General features: G+C 28.7%; 1 protein-coding gene across 3 annotated transcripts in view; it reads right to left on the reverse strand.

Moving 5' to 3' along the window:
* Nucleotides 1–16,561: 16,561 nt before the first annotated feature.
* LOC114124007 (protein UXT homolog) overlaps nucleotides 16,562–23,067 on the reverse strand; it is a 65,401-nt gene continuing 58,895 nt past the window's right edge. For all 3 annotated transcript variants that reach the window (XM_050201678.1, XM_027987163.2, XM_050201679.1), the window contains one exon: nucleotides 16,562–17,284. In XM_050201678.1, the coding sequence (XP_050057635.1) occupies nucleotides 16,781–17,242 (462 nt within the window). In that variant the 5' untranslated portion in view covers nucleotides 17,243–17,284 and the 3' untranslated portion in view covers nucleotides 16,562–16,780. The remainder of the gene's footprint in view (nucleotides 17,285–23,067) is intronic.

Below are 23,067 nucleotides of genomic sequence, written 5' to 3' on the forward strand. Positions count from 1 at the left end.
TTTATTTAAAATATTTAATTCAATTTTAAACCGCTAGAGTTCACATTAATAAATACGTAACAAAAATGCTATTTTACAAGTGGGAGTTATATTTATTTTTTTATCTAGCTTTGTATTTTATAATTATACTATCTTATATTCAAATAATTTTTGGATTATTTTTATACAACACTGCTCACTGTATAATAAGTATATAATAATACATTTTATGTACCAATATTATAGTTCTAAATAATACTATACATAATTTAATACATAAGTACGCTGTAACTATAAGTGCGATGGATAGTGACTGTTTTAATCGCATCGGTATCATACTATTACATACATACTCAACAAAGCCATATAATAATGTAATATCAATGCGGACGTTCATGGTTTAATAATAATTGTGTATATTATTAAATTGTATTCGATAAACCGCCTTTGTATACACCTAATATAATATATAATATTATAAATTGTAATATGTTTGACAGTATGACACTCCCATGTGTAATCCCTATATAAATATATACAAGGCTCTATACGCGAATTTCTGCATATGACTGTATTTATTATAATAACTATGTAATATGTTTGAGCTCTGTATTATTATATAGTGTTAGCTGCACAATTGACTGCATATTTTGATATCGCCGACGGTTTTTGCAAATATCTTTACGCGTGGGACGACGTTGTTTTTTTTCAAAATTGCCATAATTTTATATCGTCGTATGTAATACTGCTGCCGTGGTGTTGTAGATATACGTATTTTCTTATAAATCCACTTGTAATATTTGTTCCGCAACTAGATTTTGGTTTGAAACGTATAATAATCACTTTGATGGCTTATACACGCAAAACGTGACTTACTGATGGTCATATTAGTACCTATTATGTGTATATATATTTATTAACATAATACTTTGCAATTGATTAACATGAGTACGTGTCCTATATTTAAATTCTGAAAAATAATTTTTTTTTATGGCGCCAGTCATCTAGTGAGAGTATTTTACATTGTAAAGAAGATTAATCACAACAAATACGACACGAGACAGCCTATGGCGGGTGTATTAATGTGGATTTTAACAATATCTATAAAAATAAAAACTATCAAGTAAACACTTTATATGAAATTAACTTCTGATTATCACAATACACATAGATAAATATCCATAAAGAATAACGATAATGAATAATTAAAGAAATATAAAACATTTTATATTTATCAAAAGGTTTTGATTCTTTGATTTTAAACAATATATTTTTTTTATTATTAAAATTATATAATCTAATGACCTAATAAATTTACGATAGGTATATGATATTCAATTTAATTAATTTAATGTATCTAAATTTAAAAATGCGTATTAAAAGATCTAAAAATAAAATATGTTTATAAATTTAATTAAGTTACATAGTATTTTATTATAATCATCAAATGTTCAGTTTTGAATTCGAGTATAAATTATTTAAATAAAGATAATTAATCAACAGATTATTGTACGTTATATTCAATTATTGAATAATATATGACAAAAAATGAAATTTTCCAGACTGGTAATAAAGTAAAACTCTTGTACCTACTATAAAAAAAATATATATACATAGATTTTTAATATAATTTGTATTATTTTAAACTGATTTTGATTAGGGACAACACACGATAATTAGTGAATAAATAGCCTATTAATTAATTCAATGTACGTACACCCATACCGAACAGTACCTACCATATAAATTATGTTATTCTGTATGATTATGTTCAATCGTCAAAAGAATCACAAATCCTTTTAAATTATCAATATCATTATATATATAATATTATAATAAATTATATTATATAGAAAAAAACAATATGACGTAATCATCAAACATATAAAATTGGTGGTTTTAATTACAATGATTAAACTGCAAACATATTTTTAAAACTCAATTAAAATCATTATTGAAATGTGAATCATTGATAATTATTTAATCAAACCGTCTAATTACTAATTAGTATAGGAAAGTTACTTTGTTATACTAGTTGAAAACAATAAATAATAATTTTGATAAGGTATTAAATGTATACTCTTTGTTCTTACTATAGTTATAGATAATTTTATTTGTATACCTGTACTGTTATTTGGATATGGTTTAATATTGATTTCTTTAAACCTACACGTCAAAGACTTGACATACGATAACAAATTATAGTCTCTATAAGAATCGAATTTTCAACGTAAATCAAATCAGTTACTACTTTTTTCCTACGTCGGCATCAAATAGAAAGCATAATAATAAAAAATATGAGCTTTGCTAAAACACGAATATCCGTAGGGATAGGACCCGGTCGGCCCATTGTCGACCACAATAACGATTTCACGGGACAATTCTAAATGTCATTTAAGGGTTGATTGTTTATCGACTATCGTCGGTTGTCATTAATAATATATAATTACAGTTCGTATAACATATATAAAAGGTTTTTTTTTTTAATAATTGATGTACAGATGTGTCGTTTTGTGCAATTGTTCTAAAAAATATACATTCATCTATTAAACGGTTGACAGTTCCAAATTTAAAAATCCAAACAAATCCAATCGTATTGATATTGATTTATTGTGTCATACAAATGCCACGCGGTCGCAAACATTATTCTCCTTAAATAATTTCAGTAAACACAAAAAATAAATATTTTATGCGTTATACATATATTGACACGTATTATAATTTGTAAATAATACAATACATAGTAATATTATTAATTTAAAACTACTATGTAATATGTATATATTTCCGTTAAGTTGAACAGATCATTTAATATTGCTGTAATATTATAAATTATAATATCTACTGTTGCTGGTTTAATATACATCAATTTTATCTCACAAAAACTATTAGTCACATTTGAATCAATTGGAAAAGTAAGTCATATATCGAATAATTATAATAAATTTGCCCACACCAATAATATATAATATAATATAATTAAATCGTTAATTTATAATGTTAATTTTTTAATTTTTTGATTGTTCTCTTATTTTAGAAATTGAACGGTATTGTTACGTCGTGTTTACTGCAATAAAATAAATAACAGAAAATTATTACAATTTATTATACTCTACTTCTAGCCTATAGCCAGACCAACTCTATCAAAGTATAGTATGTAAGTATGTTACGACAGTAACGAGTATTTTAGTATCTTAGTATATTATTAGATATTATTCTATACAATGTACATCATACATTATATAGACTCGTATAAGTGTATAACTATAATAAATTCAAAACCGCAAACACCGTAAAGAATTATATTATTTGGAATAATAAAAAACTTGCAGATGACTAACTCAGGGAAGAAGGTGGTTAAATTTGGCACCGATACATTTATCAGTGCAATTTATAATGAAGTTGTATAATCGCATTATTCAACACACTGCCATCCATTGACCATATTGGTTATAGTGTTTGCAGCCAGCAGGTAACCGCAATATTTTTCATCACAAAACAGTATATTATAAAATACTAGTAAATAATAATACGTATTGTGTTTAATTTACAATTTTCATTGTAATGTATAATGTATATACCTAATATGATTGTTAAAATATAGAAAACGAAAATCGTTTCACGTTAATAGGATTTAAAATCCGTTTTCATCGGATGCTGTCGCCACCCATGTGAAACGCATGTACACAAAACAGAAAATTTCAGTGCATCGCTCAGAGAGGTTAAATAATATTTAAATTTTACAACAGGGAGTGTGTTTGCCGATGATGTGGAAAATACCCTTCAATTCGCAGCAGTAAACCAATTTGTTGTGAAATAAAAATAATAAAAAGCAAAATACTAGAGAAATATAAGAAACTTTGTTTTTCTTACCCCTCCGCCGCGCGCCGCTGACAACGTTCACTTAAAAAGATCGAATCTCGGTAGTTGGCGTACACTTTGTTTACCACGCGTCAACGCCGTTTTACTTTTTCATTTTATTTTATTTTTTTATTTTTTATTTTTTCAAAAACGATGGTCGGGTTCTAACTATTGAGTATTTCTGTGACATGTTACGTTAAAAGTGTATATAATAATAATAATAACATGTGAGAAAGAAAGAAAAGAGAAAAATCGATTATTACGTATACACGCACCCCTTTACGTTTTTAGGTCTTTGACACATGATGCGTCGTCAGCGTCCGCACTGCGGGTCTCGATAATAATAATAATAATATGTAACAGAAAAAAAAAACTACACACACACACAATGGTATATAATATTAGTATCACATGGTACAAAACTCGATGGCGGCGACGCATTGGGGAATTATTATTCACCTGCGGTGATGCATCGGAAAAGAATATAATATATAATGGAATATGAAAAAGAAAATAATAATAATGGTAACGCGGCGGCGGCGGCGTCACGCGGTTGCCGCACGGCTGATGCCTCTGCACATGTTCTCTGATGTATATATAATATACTTTTTAATTACTGAGATTCGTTGTGTTCTCGTTATTGCTTTTTTCTTGCATTACATTTTTTTCTCTTGTCCTGTTTTGTTTCGTTCGCCGCCGCCGCCGACAGATTTCGTGGAGAAAAAAAATTTATAATGACCGTGTAATACGATCCCCGAAAACCAAAATCGGTATTATTCGTTAATTTTTTCACTTCGATGCTCGGCTCGGGATATTTAAAACCACTGGCTTGTGCACGAGTGGTGTATACCGGCTATACCTATACGTAACGTAATGGGGACGAGTTAAAAACCGACCGCAGACGTCGGTCTGTGTGGATTCGTTTCGCAAAGATGATTTCGAACGTCGTTACCGGTGAATAATGTAATATAATACACACCCGACTCCGACATAATAATAATGTATGGGTAATAATAATAATAATAATAATATAATCGCGATTTGCAACGTTCGGCTTTTCACCGATTAACCGATTTATAAATCGTATAGGTTATTATATTAGGTGATGTGTATAGTGTAAATCGACGATCGTATTCGCTGGAACCATAGCCCATATATTTCATACTATAGAGATAAGAGATGTATTTAAATTCTTGTCGTGCGTATACGTTTTAGATAAAGCACTATATTATAATTATATTGTACGGTTTACGAAATTATATTATATATATAGTATTATCACTTGTTTAGCATACCGTAGACGCCAGACCTTATGTATAAGTAAATACTCGATTTCAATATTTTATATACAATATTTGATAAGCAGATAATATTACACCACTTAAGCAGCAGTATACGCGCGGCACAGGTAATGTTATACACGAACAGAGTCCAACGTTTCAGAATATTATAATATTGTGAGTTCGAAATCCAATTAATTAATTCACAATTGTTTGAAAAAAAATACGATGATTATGTTTGAAACGTTGAAAATTAAAATAACAACTTAAAACTGATATAATATTATTACAATATAATATGTTTTGATTTCTGGTATTATTTTCAATTCGGTCATACGCACTTATTTTTAATTCAAAATGCTTAAATGTACCTACTTGAAAGTATTAACAAAAGTTATACAAAAATCGTGAGTGTGGACTGCATTATAGATGAGTATAGTTTTTTTTTCTAACACACATAGATTGTGTGTTGGTGGGAAAAAGGACGGCCCCCCTACATAAAATGATTGTTCTACGTTTCGCAGACCCTTTAAAAAAAAAATAATTTGATACAAATAATGACACAATCGGTCCGTACAACGATAATAATGTTCTGTTCTGATAGGGTTTCCACCCGAGCACTCAACCAGAATGTTTTTTTCTATACTCAAAAATATCAGCCGGATATGACTACAGACGTACGCCCGGCACTGCATAACAAAACTATAGAACTATTATGGTAGTGTAACTGACAATTTGATTGAATACGTTTTATAAAAGTATTGTCCAAGTTTATAAATAACAAATTCCCCACGTGTTTCAGCCATACAATATAGCGTAGGTGGTACCTATTGTGAAATTTGAAATACTTCATTCAAGGAAAATACCTTTCCAATATAATGAAAACAAAAGTATCTATATATTTTTTTTAAATAAAATATATTTAAATAACAAAGTATTATAATAATACTATTTACATACAGGTTTCTATAATATAATGTAGGTTATAATTTATAACTCATATAGAGATAAGATCTTTAAAATTTAAATATATTTTTTATTCATGTAGATTTTAAAGAATTTTTCTCGTTTTTGTAGTAAAAATATATAATAACTTTAGATTGAACTAAGCACGTTTTGTTATTTATAGTTGGTAAGGTATTATTATGAACAACAGCACAATTACTAAGTATTTACCTATATGTATAAAAAGTAACCTTACAGACGGTAGTGATAATAATTACGTTTTATTTAAACTATTATTATAATTTTAATGATTATTATTTGTGAAACGAGTGAATATTTCCGGAAAAAGCACTTGCTATAATTTCTAGCAATAATGTTTCGAAAATAATATCTAATTAGTTTAATTAAAAATCATGCTATTTATGCTATTTATATTTTTTGTATCATATTATTTTAATTTATAATTTAAAATGTATAAAAAAAATAACATAATTAAGTAACTATTTTCTATAATATATGTATTTTTCAATAGCGATTTTGTTAGAATTTTATTACTAACTAATGAAATCTAACTATACATATATATAATATGTTTTAAATTTTTTCTAAACGTGTGGATATTCAAACATAAAATTATGTAATCAAAATATATATTAGATTTTGGCATTGGATAAAAAAGGATATATTAAATTATTTATTAATATGTAAATATGTAGTAGTGATGGCAACTAATGATTTTTACATTGTTTAATAGTCATAAGCATAGCAGTTTTTTTAGATGCGTATTTATTAGTCAATTAGGTTTCAGGCTAAGTTTTAAATAATTTAGATCATTTTAATATACTTTATATTATATAAGTAAACTGTTAAGTACATAATAATTATGATTCTATAATTATTATAAGTATATATTATGTATAAAATGTTCAGATACTTCGTATCTGCATACATTGATATATGTTTTGAAATAATTTAAACACACAACTTATAATTTTTAAGTTATAATATAGTGTTTTTAAATTATGCAAAGTAACTGATTGTTATTAACTTCAAACAAATCATTATTATAATTTAATCTCATGATTTATTCTGTATTTGGTGTTGTTATTTGTATATACTATTAATTATTATATATAATATGGGTAAATATAATGTAAATATTCTACACATATATTATATTATAATAATCAGTTTGGTGTGTATTCGAACAAAATCCTTCGATTAATCCTCGACATTTGTATGTTCATACGAAAGTATTGCCAATGTTTTCGAGAAATCAGCAAAGTACATTCCGCCTCGCGTAGTCAATTATTATTTAGTATTAAGTGTACTCGGATTGCGTATATAGGATTATTAAGGCTTCTTAGAGGTTTACTGGGCAAACAGACATTAGCACATACGCATACCTATAAATACTTATACATATACATAAATATGTGTTTGTGTATATGATATTATATTATGTACCTACGTTAAAATCCTTACTAATCAAATTAGCTATCTGTTCTGACATTAGAAAATAAGTACTTAGTATTATACGTTTACACTAATCGCGTATATAGAGCACGTTGACGCTGCAACCACTCCAATGGTTTTTGACTTTGAGAACACCTTTATTTATACCACGTAGTCGGCTTTATCATTTTTTTTTTTTTTATTATTAAAAACTAAATCAGAGTAGATATACAGAAGTTAATTGTATTATATCTAAGTAATAGGTATACCGCATATGTTATGCATATATATATATATTATATAGTTGTTCTATCTCCTATATTACTATAGTAAGTTTATTGAATGGTATTTCCTTTTGGTATGCGTTTTCCAATTTTTTCAAAGGAAACCATTTTTGACAATACGAAATAATGCGTCATATCTAAAACATTACAAGTATAATATGTGATATACTCAATAAACAATAAAGTACAAGTTAGTGTTATTTTAATAAACAATTTAAGGATGTTCGTTTTTTAGTGATATAAAATATAAATTGAAGAGATAATATTATTAAGTACGCTATGATCTATGATGCACAATACGATTTTATGAATTCTCTATAAAAGACTTAATCTTATTTTTAAAAATATCACATATGAACCAACCTAACTATTTGTATATTTGCATGTTGATACGTAGAGTATCAACTAATTTATCAGTTGTCTCTTCCGGTGACGAATATCAAAAATTGTTTAGTAATTCGAGGTTCAAACTTCAACAATTCATTCTTCCAACACAAACTTGATATAATATCTTTACAATAAACGATTTGTATCATAAAAAGTGTGGGAACATATATCATACAGAAAGTGGAGCACTGTGGTAAACGATAATAACCCAACGAAAACTGTACATATTAAAACATATGGTTTGTTTGATTTGCCCAACGAACGTTATGCGTGCGTGCTTGTTTTAATATATGAACAAAAAATACGCAGCAATAATATAATATGCACATATACCTATAGGAACTGAAGAATTTTTTTAACAGTAGGTACCTAAATACTCATTATCTCAAAAATTATCAACGAAAAACATTTTTTTAGATAATTTGAAGTAGGTAATTACTAAACAACATTTTTGAAAATACTATATTTAATTATATGTCATTGTTTTTATTTTTTCTATTTTTTAAATTACAAAATGCATTTTTTATTTCATGATTGAAATATGTAAAATATTTTTCTTTTTTCAGTTTGAAATTACATTTTTCAAGCATCAACAGTACTGTTTTTTCATAAATCATTTTTGACTTCAAATTATGTAAAAAAAAAAATATATATTCAAAAATGTAAGTGGGTTTTAAGTTAATAAGTGCTAACTATTCGTATTAAAAGTATTTCACTCGGTCTGTATGATTTTTGTTCATATTATCTGATAACCAACATTGACATAGAATTCGGTGTGAAATTTAAACAAACTATAAGTATATAGGTAACATAAAATTTTCATTTGATGCTCACCACGATGTTCTAATTTGTGTTGGTATGTTCAAGTGTAAACGCATACCATTAACAAAGCAAATTACTTGACAAAAAAAATACTGAGGATATAACATACCCAAGTAATTTCCCTCAACGAGTATATTTCTGTAGAAAATTGGTTCAGATTATGACTTTTTTTCTTTCAATTCAGACGGCGTTTTGAATTATTTTTATACATTTTTGACAACATAAAACCCGTTTACGTCAGGTAGATCGAAATAATTGTTATGAGTTTTTTTTATTTTTATTTCAAAAAAATATATGAAACAAACAATGGGTTTAGAATTTGAAACGCATCAACAAAATTCGTATTAAATTATAATATTTTTAAGTCGTTTTAATTTCAGATGGTGCATATCATGTAGGTATTCATTTTTTAATACCATTATAATTTTTAAAGCCAGTGAAACAATGTATATATATTAGAGTTATTAACAAAAATAGACGTCGTTAAAATGATAAATGATTCAATAGTGTTGATATTATAAAGTCTTTACATTTTTCCAACGGGCGTTTTTGTTCGAGGTCGCCTTTTACGACAATATTATTTATAATCGATGTGTGCAAATATTTTTTAGATGCTGCAACACGACGCTAACCTAACCATCACTATATACCAAAGGATAGAAATAAAAAATTTCAGCATAACTTCCTCCTTAAGCATGTGCCAAAAGGAAATTTTTGATTGTCCCTATACTACTTATAATATTATGATCTTGATTTCTAAATGTAATTTAGAACGTTTAGATCTGTTCCTTTAAGAACACATTGTGTGTCCATATATGATTGACACGTAAGCGTCTTTTATGATCATTCTTTATTCATGGGCAGGTACATACTACATATGTTTTATTATAATATATTTATAAAGCGCGTTTGAGTTGTGTCTATATAAGCATAATGGACGTTAAAAAATGTACCTTCTATATAATTTAAAAACATCAAAATGTTCAATCCAATCATAAAATTATAATTTATACTGGCATTTTATTCGACGAAAGCTTATGGTAATTTATACTATATAGGACCCATATTATTGGTACAGACGCATACAGTATGAATAGCATTAAATTATTTATTTGTTATAATTTCATTAACTCGAATATGAAATTAAATCTCGTAAAATCAAATAGGGTATTTTTGCATATTGTTATTTATATTTAACCCGAAGAGAAACATTATTTATACTATATATTAATATATTTGTAATGAATTATAAAATATACACCATCAGTCATCACTAAATGCTCCAAATCAATTTTAATGGATTCCCGTTTAAAACATTTACAGTATCGAGAAGGCCATTTTTGGCTTATACTGTTTTGCACTGCCTTACACTATTGTTGTTGCTATTTTTTAAAATATTTATTTAAATTCCTCCCTATAGCAGTGCAATGTAATAAATACGTATCTAATTGTTTCGAATTGAAAATTTAATATGTATTGTATGTATATACAATATACATAATATAATATGATGTAATATTTATCATATCTACAAGTTACAACCTATAAGTAGATATTTTACATTGTGTACACTTGATACATTACACTAGCAGAATATATTTTTGGAATAATAATATATAGTACCATCGTCCAATGTCGATCAACAAATCATTAGATATAGTTGTCAAAGCGTCCAGAAGGCTTGAATTTTTATAAAACACGTCAAAAGCGTATAATATTATAATATATTATTATTGGCAAGAATAGTTTTTCGGGCAGTCTGAGTTTTCCAACGCTGGCTCCAATTTTTTTTTTTTTTAACATACAAACAATGTATATACAGTAGGTTAAACATACATCTGATGCACAACGATAGCATGTACGTTTGTCGTTGTCATTATTGTGATTGTTGTTGTTGTTGTTGTTGTTGTCCACCTATATATATATGTATATTATATGGAGTACTTACATGTTATATTATATACATTATACTTAATATTTACGCACTAAACATCTGCCAGGTGTAAAAACACAACGAGGAAAAACACATTCTTTCCAATTGGGATAGCAATATTTTTCAACGACACCATATATATTATATAGGTGTATTTTAAGTACCTACCTAGAAATATGCATATATTGTTATAAAACACCCGAAGTGCATACAAACGAGTCGTTATTTTGTTTAATCATTTAGGTACATCGTTTAGAAAACCACGTACACGCAGTGTACCTACACCTATAGGTACCTATAATAAATTATAATAATATCATAAAATATTCTAGGTAGGTACACGTCGTATGTACAGTGTACAGTGTACACTCATCTATATCAATACAAGTAAACGGGCTTTATAGGTATCGCATAATATAATTTTTAAACCTCACGCGCGCACATCGTATGATATTATTATATTTGATTATTATGTACGTTGTGCATTATCATAATCAAATTATATATACAAACGCGATGCAAAACGATCGGCGGGCATAAGTGACGTCGAGTAAATCGTTTTTCTATACCTATATTACACATAAGCCGGCTGACATTAACGAAACGCATTTATAATAATAATATATTATATATTGCGTATTTATAAGGACTCTACTTAAAACGTCGATTATAATATATCATCATATTATGCCACGTATATATTCGGACAATAATAATTCATACCTGTAATATAAACGTATTAATTGTGGTAAATTCGACGAGCGTCTGTTGCGCAGCGGACGAAAATCACGTAACGCATGATGTTCGAGTACGACTATAAAATAATATAATATGTATCGCAGGGCGATAAATATGACGCCATAACGCGACTGTACCGATAAAAATGGTAATCACTGATCACTTTTGAACCCGTTCTGTATATCACGTAGGCGTGTATCCGATTGGCATTTATAGGATCTGCCGCACCGTACACATAATGTGCTCAGTGTCGGTACTCGGTTATACATTATAATATATGAATCACATTATTAGTAAATAGATATATATTATATTAAACATCCATTTATTGTGTATAATATACTTGACAATCACGAGTCGTGCGAGAGCATCCGAACGTGATTTTGGCCATATTATAGCCAACCGGCTGTAAAATTGTAATTTTTATAGATCCAAATGACATTCATCCGAGTGGCGCGTTTCAGTATAATTCAGCGTTCGGTTTTGCTTTGAGCAGAGCACAAACGTCACTCGGACTGGTTCAAAACTATATAATATCTTATAATAATATTATATATGTTTTTCTAATATTACCGTATTAACCAACGCGTTTTGGCGGTCGGCGACGTGCGCGTCTGTATAATATACATAAGTATAATAATATATACAACGAACCGATTGAATTCGAAAACTGCAGTTGATAGCCTATAAAGTTTAATGGTCGGACAAAAGACGACGACCGACGCGTTCAGTGCGGTTATGAGCCTGTGGCCATCCATGAGAAAATGTTACTTCTCGGTCGACCCCTTTTCACTCTCTTCTCTGACCCTCTAAGGGTGTTATTGCGCTAAACAGAAAATTATACGATGCATAAATCATGCACACACATATATATATATACGGTTCCTCCAAACACTGCAATGTTTATCGATATTAACTATAGATACATCGTAATCAATTTGAAATTTATTATAATTGTTATGAAAACATTGCACAGCACGAGTGTATCGATTGGCATTCATCTGTACTTGTTTTTTTATAGCATGTTCGTACCGTTTCAACACGGAAAAACGTCGGGCTGAAAAAAAACCGAGAAAAGGTCTGCCTATATATAGACGCGGTTTATACTACGCATAGACTCTGTATAGTATATTATTATGTGTTTACAATTTTGACAAAAATAACACGTTGCCATTAAAATGGGTTCTCTCGTGCATTGACATATCGGGTACACGTATTGTATTGATTCAGGAGCTACTACAGTGTATATTATTATACAGAGATCAAATTACGATGCTAACATCTGTCGCGCGGTATAAGTACACACGCTGGCAAAGTTTTCCGGACGTCAGGTCTGAGCTATCAACGCGCGTCATTGTGTACGTATAATAATATGTATATTGTACGTACATCGCGTCTATCTGTACATTTATACAGAATAATATACACAGAGTAAACGGTACAATAGGGTAGTACCTATACATACCTGCTGCAACCGATAAGCCTCGTCCGGGACCGTTGTGTCCTTCATCCGTTATATTAAAAGAGATCTGGGCGGCGTGCCACGTGAATTGGACACTACACGCGGGCACACAAACAATTATTTTCGAGACAGATAAAACATTATTATCTCATCGCCAGCCTCGCAGTATTGTATTATAATAATATATAAGTATACGCGTGGTTGTCGAGGACACGTCTTACACATTAAATGATATATTGACGAATAAAAAACGATCTGCGACGTGAGGTGTGCGTTGTTCTGTGTGCGGCAGCGAAAGGGTTATATTAATAAGACCTTTCGACGAAAACGCGAGCGCTCGCCAAGGAGATTATTCGACTGCGGTATAGACGTCAGCTCGAGACGCGGGCGGACGGGTTAACGACGTATTCGTGAAACGGATATGCGAGGCTTTATAACACGGCCTCGCATACGAATATTATCTCGTTATACAACGTCCGAAAAAGATAAGTCTTTTGGTACGATTCCTATGGCAGTAGCCGGAGACGCATTAATATTATGAATCATTATATTATCATATATTATTACTATACATATATGTATATAGAACGCCGTGCTACTAAACGTCCGCGCAGTCGTTTGCCTCTTGTCGTGGACAACCCTTCACCCGTGTATCTTATTTATCGATTCTTATTCTCCACCAAACAAGCTTACAAGCCATTGTTTCTTCTATCTGTGTGGTTATTATATTACCTATTATACGCGTAGGTTTTTCTACTCTTTTTCATTCTATTGAATAATATATATATATATATAATATCATCATGTATCTGATCCCCGTGGGGACATTCGAACCAACGGCTGTGAAACGGAAGAAACCTACACACACTCGCACACGGTCCAATTTGCAACGTAGCCAGCAAACGGGCGCATACCACTTACATACACAAATACAATACGCAATACAATATATATTATATTATATACCTTTACGACTATACGTGGAAAGCGGGCATTTATAAATCTTTTCTTTTTTTTTCATCATCATCATCATCATTATTATCATTATTATTATTACTATTATTATTAATCTCTGAATAAAGTCTATTCACGTATTTTACTTCGTTTTTTTTATAAATACACATATATATATAATAATATTAATGTGCTGTATACAGTAGATCTCGTCCAATCTCTCAATGCGATTTATTTTGCGAGGTTCCTATACATACTCATGACAACTAACCAACACAACACAAGCGTGCACGCTCTATATTATATTCCGGTAAAACCTGATTAAAGTGACCGGCGCGTCTTTGGTGAGTCGCCCCGACCCCATTCAACTGTCAAATTGAAATTTTAAGCGCGTCTCTTGCGCACGGGGAACCCTAAATCCGTCCCAGAGGTGTGTACCGCCGCCACCGGTGCATATTGTTATATTTACATTATGTATGTATATATGTACTTACGGCAAACGCGATTCTTTTGGACCACCGGACAAAGTTTCCCATCGTGTCACAACCACCGAGTACATTTCGCCGCACCCGTTGACATACAATTCCGGTGCGCACACACGTCCGGCACCCCTCGTGTAGACTTTCTACCAAATGTAAATGTAAATGCATTTATACCTATACATAGGACGACGACAATGACGAGAGTGTAAAAGATTGTTAGCATCGTCGATTACCGGTTTTCCTATCGGAAATCAGTCGCCAAACATTTATTTACTTTCTTCTTGCCATCAATAGGTACCCCACACCCATTTCGTATACGGTTTAAAGGTTAAAAAACCAATACGAAATACCGACGGTTGTTTCTTTTGTTATTATTATTACTATTACTATTATTATTATTTTTTCATTGCTAAACTGTATTGGCAAAGATGAATCGCTCCACGACTTCTGGTTAAACAAGGGTTTCCTCCTAGTGTAGTAGATTGATTTTTTTCTCCACATTATATACTACATATACATTATAGTCATTATATACTATATACACACATAATAATAAATATTCTCCAAAAGAATTTCAATTTAATGTCCGGACGAATATTTTTATTACTCTCTATTTGTACTGTTATCGTGATATCCCATTAAAATAACATTTGTCTCACATAGTTTTCACGATATATAATATTATATATTATTATATTTTAAAGCTTCTCGAAATCATTTTAATTCATTACTTAAAAATTTCCAATAAACATTCTAATTTATTGGATCTCGTTTTTTGTAAACAATTTCAACGAGCATAACATAAATTATTACGAGTTCTGTGTATAATAATGTTTTAATTTGTATATAGCGTAAGTGTACAGCATTAGAAGTAATAAATAACAAAGTTCGGCTAGTACAGAGAAAATAGATATGAGAGACTAACGAGAGTTTTTAAGATAAATTATTTTTCGAAACGCATTTCTCTCAGTATTTTACTTCTGTCTAATGATCCGTTACAGTTTATATATGAGTATAGTTTTAGGATAAAAAGTGTAATCGTAGACATAATCGTATTACTCACATGACCAAGAATGAAATCGTTATACAGAAAATAAAAGAATTATTCCGGATGAATATACTAGTTCATACTAGTTCAAATATATTTTGAGTTGTATACGTATAAAAGTGTATTTTATTTATTATATAAGTCCTGGGGTTGTATATAAACTATAAAGGGGGAAATTGTTTTGCCGTTTTATCATAATCACATCAGCAAAAATTTAAAAATAATTAAGTAAACATTTTGTATGCGACCAATTCACAGCCGGCCGTATATTCAATTTAAAGTAACAAAATTACAGTGCGTGTTTTTCTTTTAATACTTCCAATTCATTATTTTTCAGAAACGCCCTTCGGAAAATGTAAGTATAACTCTCAAAGCCCTGTTAATATGTGTTTGTACAATTTATTGTCGTCAATCGTGCGAAAAGCTAACGCGGATCCACCCTCAACACATATTATACAATAGATCATATTATATATTACTTTCAATACGGTGTATATGAATAATGGATGTACCTACGTATAATATGTTATATAATATATTTTATACCATAATAGTAACGTATAACGATTTAAAATGTACAGTACAATATGATGATTTGATGATTCATTTAACCTGATATAATATTTTTTTTAATTAAAAATTGAACCATAAATATATTTATATATTTATTTTATTTTCTTATAAAATAATAGGTTTATTGACATCCGTGGATTTTAATTGATTGCATAAAATTAATATAACATTGTTCTATAATAAATAATATAATGCGTCAGAAAATTATAAAATTATAATTTTGGGCTACCCTATATAGTATATAATATGGAACTCACGTGTCACGAGTTTAATTTTTTGACAGTTTCGCAGCTGTCGCGCGGTGACAAAAAAAGCGGATATCCGGCGAGTAATAGAATTATAAAAAAAAATGTCAAAAAACAAGATTTAAAAAATATATTGTATTAAAAAATATATATTTAATGCCTACAATATTAATATTAAATATTTTATTTTGAATGACATTTTAAAAATTTAACGAAGCGACAACTATTATATAGCTTCGTTAACGTATGCATGTACAATATGGACGCAGTCGCTTATGCATGCACATCAGTCGATCGCTGCATTTTTTTACGATAGGCAGTTACACACATCCCTATAATCCTTGCACTTCCTGTATGCAGTGTAGGGCCAGGGTGATTTGTGCTCGGACCCGGGCCCCCTTGTCTCGGAGTTCATCCGCCCGTTCTTTGAGAAGCTTGCTTCGGACCTGGACATGCGCTAGTGTCTCGTCCTTGGTGTACTCAACATAATAGCCCAGGCCCACGCACACCAAGAACGTCCGGACGTCCGCGTTGGCCTGCATGAAGAAGTCGCATCCCACATTGACACGAGTCTTCAATGGCTTACCGGCTGGGAGATCGCACGCAAGCCGGCTCATTGTCTCCACGGTGTCACGCACGTCTTCCAGTTCCGCAATTTGTTCGTTGATAATATCCAAAGCTGTCGAGATCTGCTTTAGACTGTCCTTGAGCACATCGTTGATAAACATCTCGAACTTGGCCACCTTTTGCTCTACCGATTCCGCTTTGGACCATGACGATGTTGAAGACGACATCTTTTTATTTTTCACGGTTTTAGTTCTTCTTTATCTTTTTACCTAAAACAAATTTAATTCAGATTAAATATCTATTATGACGAAGTTTTAATTACTTATTTTTGAATGACTATAAACAGAGAATCAACTATAAACTCCCCACGATCGTAACAAATCCATTTTACAAACAAAAAAAATAATAATAATAAAACAGGTTAAATTATTTAAATAAATATACAGAAGGCTGAAGTCCCCATGCATTTTTACTTCAAATCATCGACAGCTAATATACTATAGTAATTGGTTTTACTAGACGTTTATGACCTATGACTTTTTTAATTTTAAAATATTTATACAAACATTTTTCTCTAATATGTATAAACCATCGATAAATCAAGCCTGTAGTCAATTACTTTCAAATAAATTTTATCATGCCGCTGTCTTGTAGCCCGGCGGATTTACTTTTCATACACTGAACCTATATGTTGACGACCGGTAATCGATGCAGCACAAACGATTAATCTGCAAAATATATTTAAGCGGCAAGACCCGTCCCGAACCCGTATTTCCATATTGAGGACGTGTATTCCGATTCTGACATAGGTTATAGGTATACGTGTTAAGTAAGTCCGCATATAATGCATTTTCAATGTTTTTTTCCCTCCTAAAAGCGTCGTTACTATAGTATAGTTACTAGTTAGATTACAATGGTTACATATTGTATAAGTATAACTTGTAAAAGTAAACGTATTATTAAATATATTTATACGCATCGGCCAAATAGCGGACGTTATTGTATAAATCATTTGAACTCGCAAATTTCAATAATTTGTATTTGTTTAACAGTGGACAGAGGTACCGGAAAAATTTTAATATGCGCAGGCTCAGAGAGTCTTATGCTAAAAACTACTTTCTTTGCAGAGTTCTTAGACGAACTCAAGGTCCCGTGTTCCTCGAGGTAGTTGGGTAAGCTGAGTTCTCAATACAAAAACAATATTATTGGAACTATGAAAAAATAGTTTATATTCCTGCAGTAATTTTAAATTTATATCGAATCCCTAACCTTCAAAGTTCACATAATAAACTTAACAATACTTTTTAATTTTTTTTAATTTTATATATGTGTAGTATTTGAGTTTAATACAAAATCTGTATGTATTTTTATAAAGATCCATACAAAAATTTTAAAATTTAAAATTAATACATTTTATTATCAAACCGTAGGTATGCGCAATACCAATACGAGTAAATAAATAAATACGCAAACAAATCACGTTATAGATGTAATAGTTTACATTTTTTCAAATGTTTTCAAATTTAATATTTAATGTTATATTATTGGTATATAAAATTTAATATTAATATCCAATATTCAACCTGATATTATAAAATAAATATAAATAAAAATGTTGGTTAAATTAACAGTAAATTAAAGAATGTATTAAATTATTTTTTAGTAAGTGGTTTTTGGTTTTTCCCTCTATATATTGATGTATTAATATTTGTAATTAACATTTTCATAGTTTAAGCGAATATTAATTGTAACTTCATACTTGCCCTTAATAACAAAATACAAATAAAATCAAAAGCCGTAAAAAAATTTAATTTAAATACATATTATTTAGTTTTTGATTTAAATAACATACAGTCATAAAAGAAAAAAAACATAAATGTATAAATAAAAAATAAGTCTAAATATTTAATTTTATAAATAATGGTATTTAATAATACATTTGATGTATTCAATGTTAACTTTCGAAATACTTTTTATCAAGCCAGAAAGCCTTGGGCTTTAATTTAAATAACACGATATGTGTCTATGTTCCAAGTTTTTACTCATTAATTAAGCATTACTAACATATATTTATAAATAAAATGCCAACTTCAATCAACACAGCTGTTATTAACAATAATTCATGCATTTATAAAACTAATTTTCTATCTATATTACCTTTTTCTTAGAAATATAAAATGGATTTATTTCATTTACTATTAATGCTTATTAATTTTATTATTTATACATCACAACATGCATGTAAATATAAATTAATGTATTATATATCTCATTATTCATTATAAATATAATGAATAATGAAAATGTAGTATTGATATTTAATAATATTATGTATGCTAGCTTATTATAGTACACGTTATGTAAAATACGATGACGTTATAATATGTGAAAATTTTACATTTTCTATGGCTTAGGTTGATAATAACTAATAAGTATGTCGTTATAAGTCGTTTCGATATATTTACTTGTACAACTACTTATCGGATTTGTTTTTATTTAAAATACTGACGCATATTATATGAATAATTGTATTTTAATACCTATTCTATATTAAAGACATTAAGCGATGCTAAAAATTTAAATACGTTAAATATTAATTATTATTAAGTAAGGTTTCTATTTTTCTTTGAGAATTTAATTTTTATATTTATCTTGACATTTAGACGTTAAATCAGGTATTGTTCGTTACCGTAATTAGAAAAAAAATAATGGCTTATAGTTGTATACAATAACTAAATTTTGATTGCCTGTACGTGATAATAGTATACTTACATTATAAAGGTTCATGAACATTATACATCATTATATTTACATAATATTTTTAAATTATTATGGCATTAACTTTAAAAAGAAAATAATCCAGAACTGATAAAAAAAAAAAAAAAAAAACAATTTAATAGTTTCAAAAGAAATACTATATAATATATTACAATAAAAAAGAATGAAATATTATTTTTGCTATGACGCAAATACAATTATTAATAAAAAAAATTCCATTCTATTATAATATTACATTATTTAATAAAGAATAAAAGTAGAGTTTAAAAAGTATTAAGCGAATTTTTAGAATTTATTTTTATTTTAATAAACTTTTTATAAGTAGATAGATAAATGCAGATAAAAAAAATATTTTAAACCTATTTTGCTAATATACGATATTTTCTAAAAATTTTAATAAGTAAATAAAAATCGGCTTAAATATGTGGCAAAGGCAATATATTTTATTTCGAACACGCGAATTGAGATTTTAATACATTTTTATAAATATATAATAATATTTTTAAATATTCAAGTACCATGATTTTTTTCACAGTTTAGATGATATATGATTTAAAACGAGGTTACCGTTATATTTATAATTATGGAAACAATATAATCAAAAGTTTTGGTTATTTCCAAACAGTGATCAGCAGTTATAATAGGTACCTAATTGCAATTTTAGTTAATTACAAATTACCATTGTTTACAACAGTAAACCGTAAGCAATTTATTGCACAGCTGGTTTTATTTCAAAAGAATTTCGAAGATGATTATTGTAAAGTTGTCAAAAAAAAAAAATTGTTGATGATTATATTTTGTTCAACATCACTAAAATATAGTATGTAATTTTTTTTTTTTTGAATTAAACATTAAAACAAGATATAAGTCAGCATTTATAATTTTTAAATAACTACACTAAAAATATAATATGCATTAACGCATTTAATGCGTTCTTGAAAGTGGATATGAAAAATATGCATTTATTGCATTAAATAATTTTTACTGTTTTAGGCTATAACATAACAACTATACAAGTATATTAATCATGATTAATTCATAGAACATATGCGCATTGTGCTATCGATATATTTTTAACGACATTTACAGAACTTATAATATTGATCTGCAATATGATATTATAGGTTTTATAGGTACCGCCGTACATATGTGTATACCTATAGTACATTCTTTAAACGCGTCATCTCAGAACTTAAAGTGCATAAGTACTATTTATTATTATAAAACAGTACTGTATGACATCAGAATATTGTTTTAATACGAACCGTCTTGGGATCAATTTTTTCCCCAAAATAAAGTGCGCGTAGATATTTTCGTTTTTCGATAGCCGATCATGCCGTTCGCTTTCGTACACAATATGCGTGTATGCGACAATGCCACATGTGTACAGATTGAATTATAGAGACGACCACGACGATGACTTTGTCCCAAAGCAAGTCTCGCAAACTTCCTAACACTACTATCCCCCCAGTCCATCATCCCCGACCGCAGCACCGCATGCAATACACTTAATGAGGTTAGTTCAGTAGAACGTTTGTACCCTCAAAGTGTAAAGTGTAATGTGTGCGTGTGTGTGTGTGTGTGTACGCTTTTCAAGACTAAGGTAGTAATATTGGGATCAGAATGAAAAAGAGATTGCGAATGCCGGAGAGAAAAACGTGTCCAATTATTATCGCCGGTCTCGGCGACGGCAGATCTCCCGCCCGTATCTCGTGATACATAAATGCATTATAAAACTATATCTACATACCGTTTTTTTCATTTATAAATATTATATATACATAAATAAAAAAACATTACAATTAGACTGCCTTGATTTTACACGTGTACATGATGTGTATGTAAGTGTATGGACATTAATCAAAATGAATTGATAATTTACAAATTTACAAATTGGGCGTAAAAATAAAAAAGGAATAAAAAAACCTGCAGAGTAAACGAAAGTTTTCTCGGAGATGAATATTATACTTCAAACGACCAACATTTTAGAAACTCGAACACGAGATTTGTTCTCCGAAAACATAATTTTATTGGATCTGTTAGAAGCTTTTATCTATCTATTTATATGAGATAATAAAGAAAACTAAAAAACTGTTGTTTACGGATGATTCATTTGATTTGTTAGGAATGCAATTTACAAAAGAATACAGAAATCAATTTTCCTATGAAAAATACTCGTATTTAATCTGTTTAATTCACTTACAGCGTATTATTTACTTCCGAATTTTCTTCAATAAGGTTGTTTTGTATTTAAATTTCATTAAGATAATTATTTCGCGTATTTTAGATTATATGACATAATATAAACATAATAGTAATTAATAATTATATATATAGCATATTATACATAATTCATATAATCAGCGTGTAGGTACGTGTATAATATCATCATAATAAGTACATAAATTATTATACATTAATAAAATATTATTTATTATTATTGAATTATGTACTTAATATAGCTATATAAATGACGAAATGACTAAGATTATTTACAAAAATAGTAAACATTTTTATCTCATAAGTGTTTTTAAATATAGTCGTCAATTAACTTCAAGTAGAATTTTATATTATACCTATCGAAATACATCTCAAGAACGTACTTGAAGTTCTCGAAAGATTATATCAAAAACAATTTAAACTACTTACTAGCTATTAAATCTAAATAAGTCCATGGTGTCATTCCCCAGAAATGGCATTATAATTTTTATCAAAGAACTTTAGATATTAATTCGTATTTGTTAATTGTATTGTTTGAGTACAATACCTATATAATGATCAATTTAAAAACAAACACATAAGTAGGTAGGTGCGATATACATTTTGTTGATTATTGCATTAATGATTATAATTGATATAATAAAATTGTACGTCTTAATAATGATTATAAAAATCAGCTACAAAGATAATGTATCTCTGTTTATTACCTATTTTATATATATATATATATATATACTAAAGACGTATACTTAAAATTACCATATTAACAATATCATAAGTTATAAGTTTATAACTATATGTAAGTAATAAGCTATACTATACGGATTAAAAGTACAATATTATGTATTATTTGAAGGCCGTATAAATTATAAACATAATATTATGTAATTAGCTATATATGATTAAGATTTTCTAAATTTGTCGAAACCAATTAGAGAAAAATTCAAAAAATATTTTATGTGAAGTAAATAGCCGAGAAAATAATTTAGTTGATTAAAATAAATTTTTTACACTAACAATTCTAAGCTCTACACATCGATATAAAAAATCAAAA

The sequence above is a fragment of the Aphis gossypii genome, chromosome 2 (genome assembly GCF_020184175.1).
Source record: "Aphis gossypii isolate Hap1 chromosome 2, ASM2018417v2, whole genome shotgun sequence".
Taxonomy (NCBI): Eukaryota; Metazoa; Arthropoda; class Insecta; order Hemiptera; family Aphididae; genus Aphis; species Aphis gossypii.